At 36.1% G+C, this 7,164-nt stretch overlaps 1 protein-coding gene and 1 pseudogene across 1 annotated transcript; one reads left to right on the top strand and one right to left on the bottom strand.

Annotated features, from left to right (window-relative positions):
• Positions 1-433: 433 nt before the first annotated feature.
• On the bottom strand, positions 434-6,700 carry LOC107877766 (DEAD-box ATP-dependent RNA helicase 37-like). The gene is given in 11 exon segments (XM_047393457.1): positions 434-857; positions 1,515-1,590; positions 1,592-1,626; positions 1,940-2,107; positions 2,689-2,777; positions 2,780-2,904; positions 2,906-2,928; positions 3,185-3,262; positions 3,385-3,991; positions 5,987-6,163; positions 6,420-6,700. Coding segments are annotated over 9 exon segments (1,233 nt in total). The 5' UTR covers positions 3,742-3,991; positions 5,987-6,163; positions 6,420-6,700; the 3' UTR covers positions 434-575.
• LOC124885551 lies at positions 4,759-5,456 on the top strand (annotated as a pseudogene).
• Positions 6,701-7,164: the final 464 nt, after the last annotated feature.

Raw genomic sequence — 7,164 nt, 5'->3', positions numbered from 1 at the left:
GACAACGATTTATGTGACGACTGTCTAAACCGTAGCCATAGGTCGAGCTATGACGACGGTTGTATGACCTATTGCAACGGTTATTTTTTAACTTATTGAGGTGCCTATTTTCATCTATTGCGATACTTTTGTTATTCTGTCGCAACGCTTTTTGAGTACCCATTACAACTATTTCATTACTTATTGTAACGCCTATTTTCATCTATTGCAACGGTTACTCTATTGCAACGACGTTAAACCGTTATAATAGCATTCATTGCGACGCTTTTGTTATTCTGTTGCAACGCTTTTTAACTACCTATTGCAATGGTTTATTGATCTATTGCAACAATGATTGCCACATGTTATTAAATTGAAACGATTTATATAAATATTCATATTAATATAAATTTTTATTTACATACATAATAAATTATTACACTATATACACATCACAAAACAAAATCATTCATTAATAATCTCATAATTCAAAATATGCAACAAACTAATAATTTAAACCCAAAAGTAAAATGTAATCAAGTCCAAATGATTAGTTAAGTTTTTACATACTAGCAAGTTCGAATCGCTTGGACTCTTCAAAATGTAGTAGGTACTTTTTGGTTTGCTTCTTGCATCGAATCAGCCAGTGCTCTTGCCACTGAAAAAGTGTTCTCGTTAAAGAAGGTCGTGGCTAAACTTGATTTTCCTGCTTGCCCTGTTCTTCCAATACGGTGGACATAATCATCAATGTCATTTGGAATGTCAAAGTTGACATGATGAGCAACATGGGGTATATCAAGACCACGTGCTGCCACATCCGTTGCAACTAAAATTGGTGTATTACCACTTTTGAAGGATCTCAGGGCGTATTCTCTTTCCTTCCAGCAACGCACAACAATAATTGATTAAGGGGAACAATGAAATGAAATCCCATCCAGAACAAGCTACTTGAAATAGCTAAAAGCAATAATCAATTCACATTATCTGCATAATGCAGTTATAGAAAATCGGAAATTATTGTAGGAATTTGTCTACAACCATTTCAAAGAGAACTTCTAGGTTTTTGAGACTCTAGAGATCAAATAAAAGGAATGGTAGAAATTCCAAGTTCTTCCTATGTTAAGAAATTGAGCATATCTCAAGTCTCCAACTTTCAGCATATACTTCACTCTTCTAAGGAACGTTTTCAAATAGGCAAGAAAAGATGAGGGAAAAATAAGTAGAAAAGAAGTTCCATATCCCCAATTTCTAGAACGCCTTGCACTGCTAAACCCACAGGATTGTACACTGCATTTTACATGGTATTTCATGGTTCAGATTTCAACAAGAACACCAGGAGCTGAACACATTTTAAGCCAGCCAAAAACACAAACCATGAAATTTAACTTGACTCTATGATAAGAACACAGAGAAACCATAAGAAACTCAAGAAAAAGGACAGAAGCACATCATGTAAAATAGAGAATAAACAGCCATATCAGAGTTATATGTCTCATGAGATCAACCAATCAGAATTACAGAGAAATCAGCAATACCTGCTGAGTTCTATCGCCATGAATAGCAGTAGCAGGGAAACCGTTCATACAAAGCCAATGCTCCAATGAATCAGCTCTTTTTCGTCTCAACAAAAACAAGGGTAAGAGCTTGCTGATAATTAAAGACCATAGCCATTAGAATTTCAAACAATATTTCTGGTAATTCAACTGAAGAGTAGCTAGGAAAAGGAAAATGCAATTGCTTCTCCCAGGACTAATAGTAATGATACACTCGGCCTCTCTTTGATCTGGTTGAACCTTCATAATAACATGCAATACCAGCAATGAAGTATCTTGTGCAAAATGATCATTTTAAGCAATAAATTTCTGATTTGACTGTTCTACCTCCAACATCTCAACCTTTCGCCTTTATTGTTAGCATCAACATCAATAAACAATTAAATCAAGTAATAGATGGCTAATACCTTGCCATGAGCACCATTTGCCTTCTGTGCATGAAGGAGATCCATCAAGTGGCTTCTCTTGTCAGTCTCCTGAACATATTCAACTTGCTGAATAATCAGATCAGTACTAGAGCCAACCCTTCCCACAGCCAAAAAGATATAGTTTGAAAGAAAATCCAATGCCAGTCTCTGCAAGATCAAAGCTGAAAACTTCTCACAAAAATGTATATTCACAGTGATCATTCCAATTAACTTCTTATGCTTTAATTGAGCAAAAATATAGGGAAAAAAACAACTGAAGAGAAAAAGAAAAACCTAGGTCAGCTCGAGAATAATGTAGTCCCCACCCTTTTCAATTTATACACATATTTTGACTGGGTACGGATTTTCAGAAAGAAATAAAGACTTTTGAGACTTGTAGTCTAGAATATGTCATAACATTTGTGTAGATATAAGACTATTGAAATTTGTGATCTTACACATAGTATAACATTTGTATGGCTATAAGAGCTTGTTGTTAAGGGTAAAATGGGAAGCTCAAGTTAAATTATTTCCAAATTCAAAAAGGTGAAATTCTTTTCTGAACGGAGTGAGTAATAACTATGAAAGCCGCTAGATCAATGTCATGGGTGGGTGGGTATGGGGTGGGGGTGTTCTGTTCCAGCTTAAGTTCAAAAGTTTAAGTCAACAGGATGATGGAGAATGAAGTAAAATAGAATAAAAATAGAAAATATAGGTCGATAAATAGAGAATACAAACAGAGCACTAACCTGAATCTCTCTGGGAAAAGTGGCCCTGAATAGCATTGTCTGTCTTACACCTGGTGGAGGCATGTCCATTTGTTGCACAATTTTCCTTATTGAGGTTCGAAACCCATATCAAGCATTCGATCTGCCTCATCTAGAGCCAAGTACCTTATCATCTGTAACGAGACTCTAGCTCTCTCAAGTAAATCAACTAACTGTCCAGGTGTTGCCACAAGAATATGCACTCCTCTCTAGCTCTCGAAGCTGTTAAGATACAATAATATCATGGCTCAAAAACATCTATACGAGAACTGCTTTTAAATGGTAATAGACATTTCAATCTTCTTATTCGATGCATATGAAGTCTCACATAGTGCATGCATGAAAGCGTACAACAAACAATTTGTATATCCACTGATATTGTAAGGCACTCAATATTTATCAGTATTGTCCATTACTATGTTGCTCGGATCCTCCAAAATCCTGTGGGGTACCATGCAAACAAGAGATTAGATAGAACCCGTTGGTTTATAGGACCATAAGCAACAACAACCCTGACACCAGTCTGATATGCAAATTTCTTAGCTTCATCATGAATCTGCAGGCCAATACACAATGTTCAACCCTGCACTTAAAAATCTTTTTGAAAAGAAAACATAAGCTTTATCTATTCTCCCCCACCCTTTTGAGTGCATAGATCAAGAGACCCCATAAACTTACTTGGCATGAGAGCTCCCTTGTCAGAGAAAGAATAAGAGCCAGCGGAAATGCCACACGCGAACGTGGAGGTCTTGGGAATTGGACCCTCATTATTCCACTTATGATGGGAAAACAGAAAGCAGCTGTTTTTCCAGAAACAGTCTGAGCACAAGCCATCAAATCTCTACCAGCATGTGCAATTGCCATAGCATGCCTTTGCACAGGGGGTGGTTTAACATATTTGCATCTCCTAATATTTTGGTTGACAGCTTTACCTAAATCAATCTCAAGAAAAGTGTTCACAGGAGGGGGTACATTTTGCCCAATCGTCTCCACAGGAATATCCTCGTATGCATCAAAGTTGATCCCAGAATTCATAGGGGTAATTTCCAGTAGTGTGTTTAGGAACAACAGAAGATGCAGAAAGTTTAGGAAAGAGAGTGAAATCAGATTCCAGGATTATTCACTGTAAGATTACGCTTGATGAAAAGTCATAATCGTGATACAACTCCTCCCCCATATTACTAACCTGAATTGTTTGTCTACGCTGCTTAGAGATGTTGATCCTCACGGTAGAATTTTTAAATTCCGGATTACTGCTTTTCACAATATCATAATCAAGGTGTTCCTGTACAAGAAGCATACAGTGAGTTCCAATATCACTATATACTGTCAACAGAATGTGAAATCAATCTCAGGTACCAACTACATGTGAGACCGGGAAAATCCTTTACACAAGAACTGTATGAAAATCTTACACTATGCTTATGTTTATATGCATATTTCAGCAGGGGAAGCATTTTCTCACGTAAAAGGACTTGAAGGGCCAAATGGATGACTCAAAGAGAAATATTAACATTCCGGGAAAAGATAGATTTCATAGATATTATGCCAATCGACCATGCTCAAACGGATATTCTGCATCTTAACTTGTACTCAAGCATAGTGAAACCCTTGCAGACAGTCAAACAGAGTTTTCAGATTTTCAGGACTAGGCGTTGTTATATAAATATTGGAATACCTGTAATAGAAAACTATAGAGGTTAGTAAAGCACAAAGTAGGATCACAAACGAACCCAATGGTGCAGCCTATTGGTAAATGAAATGGGTAGAGAACCCCAGTGGGAGGTAGAAGTTATATGGCTGCATTTAGTAGAGGTGCGCGCAAGCTTTCCCGGACACCACTGGATATTGGAACGTGATGACCTCACATTATCTTTCTGGTCTTAAGAGAGAGTACTGCTCTTTCTTGTATTGTTCTATATGCATATTATTTTGTAAACATATCAATGTCCCTTCACCCTCGCTCAACAAAAAGCCCTAACCTAAATTCTATTTCTTCCATCGGAACATCCCTTCACTGCGATTCAGTGTCATATTGATGGAAACAGCAAGATGAAACTCATACAGAGTGTCTTATGGGCTGCCAATGCTTTCAAAATACGATCTTTTGATCATCATCAAGCTTTCAAGACCTTTTCAACACTGGCAAATTTTGGTATCCCAAAGAAGATTAAAAGCAAAATATACAGTAATCAACACTCAATCTTGGGAATGAATCCTTATTCACCTTATTATATTGGTAGGATGCGTTTCATACGTTCTGGAAGCCCAAAGGAAGCTTAGATGGGAAACAATTCAATACCAATGGACATTGTTAGAGGACTTACAATGGACAGTGGAAGGGGTTTCCTGAGTGGTGTTCCACTTTCTAGCTATCATATCGAGCATGATGCTGATATTGTTCATATAAAGGTTCTTCGCAACAACGCCTTTATAACTGTGACAGATTCAAAAGGGACCAAAAAGTTTGGAGCAACTGTAGGTACGCTAACAGGAAAAGGAACAAAAATTTTTAGGTATGCTGCCGAAGAAACTGCAGAGCATGTTGGCGTGAAGCCAGAGACCGGGGCTTGAAGTCAGCGGTCATGAAAGTAAATGACTTTACTTACTTTAAGAAAAAGAAGCAAGCAATTCTAAGCTTCAGAGAGGGCTACACTTCTCGTGGAGATAAGAATCCTGTGGTATATATTGAGGACACAACCCGACGTCCCAATAATGGATGTCGCCTCCCAAAGAAGCGTGACATCTAATTGCTAATCGAGTGATCAATATGTCCTGTTATTTGAAATGCGATGAGTCATTAGTCTTATATGTGTTACAGGGAATGAAATTCATTCACTAGTTAAATAAGCAGTCCCTGCTTTGTTTTTGGAGGCTTCAGCTGTGTAGTTAATAGAGTAAAGAGTAGGCTGCTTCTGCTTATCAATTTAGAGAGAGCATCTAATGTATTATTGACTGTATCAGATAGCAAATACGGCTTTATTTAGTACGAGAATTCATGTTGTGACTAATCGATTGCTATTTATTCGTCAAAAAAAAAATCAATGTCCCTTCAAATTTGATGAAATTTTTAGTCTTTCTCCTATAGATTGAGCTATCAGGTTCAATCTAATCTATTTAGCTTTGAAAATTAGCCTAATTGACTCTCAAAAAGCAAAAGTCCCAACTATTTTGCGACGGGGACAGTAATCCAGAGACCATTGTGAGCAAAAGCAACACATAAACATGAACAAAGCTCGGATTTAATGGCAGTATAAATAAAAATATGCAAATCAATTACCTTCAATCAACTTCATCACCAGCTTCAGGAGTATCCCAACCTTCACCTTCCTTAACAAGCTTCTTCTTCAATCCCTGATTTTCAATTTCCTTAACAATCACCAAATTCACCCCCAAAATTCAATTTCTCTATCACAGACGCTTATTGAGTAATCAATTTGCCCTAAACGTAACTCCACTTCAGAAAAAAACAGTAAAATTGAATTAGGCAAATATTAAACGAATATACATAGGATTTTATACATGACATAACAAAGTAAACCAAGAAAGTTCACAATACAAACATAGCACCATTTACAATCCGGTAATTCAGTTCTTAGAACTATCTTTCTTAAACTTGAACTATTGATTTCTCTAAATCGAACCATGTCAAATATGCAGGCAAAACAATTTCCGCAACTCGAACGGAAGGATTTCTATACAAGATAACAGACCTTGCTAAAAACCGAACGAAGGATAAAAGGCATTGACGATATTCACTAGGAGACTTCAAAGCAAGAGAAGAAGCCAATTGAGCCTCTTGAGTAAAGCTTTCTTCATAGACGTACTCTTGGAAAATAGATTATCTGAGAAAGGGATTTTGATTTATCAATTATCTGAGAAATGGTTTCTGGATTTACCTGAGAAATGGGATTTTCATGAGAAAGAAAGAGAGAGACGCAATAAGGGTTTTTGATATTTTGAGAAAAATGTTTTGTTTAGGCGGAAATTTGTGAAATAGTGGGAAGGTTATAATGCTGTGGTTTCTGTTTCATTGTATTTATAATCATACAATTTCTCATCCATCAACAAAAGAAATAAAAATTACTCTCTATTCTCTCTACTCTTCTTCTTTATTTTTTCTTGTTTTATAGCATGTTATCAGCAGAGACTATGACAAATAAGGTCAGATTATAAATCTGAAGGATTTCAAGATAAGTAATTCTTTATGTTATCTTTTTTTTGTTACTATTAATATAATTATTATTGGATTTGAGGAAAAATAATTAGTTTGAAACCATTTATATTTTAAATTTATTCCTCAAAAATAATATTATCAAAAAAGATGATAATATGTTGGGTTCAAGTCCTATCGATTTATGCCTAAGACGCCTTTATATGGATAAGATGTTGAGTTTGAATCTCAATACACCATATTGATGATATTATGATGGTTAAGGCAAAATAATGAGTGTTTAA

The sequence above is a fragment of the Capsicum annuum genome, chromosome 7, assembly GCF_002878395.1.
Source record: "Capsicum annuum cultivar UCD-10X-F1 chromosome 7, UCD10Xv1.1, whole genome shotgun sequence".
Classification (NCBI taxonomy): domain Eukaryota; kingdom Viridiplantae; phylum Streptophyta; class Magnoliopsida; order Solanales; family Solanaceae; genus Capsicum; species Capsicum annuum.
This window is presented reverse-complemented; position numbering and strand designations above follow the sequence as displayed.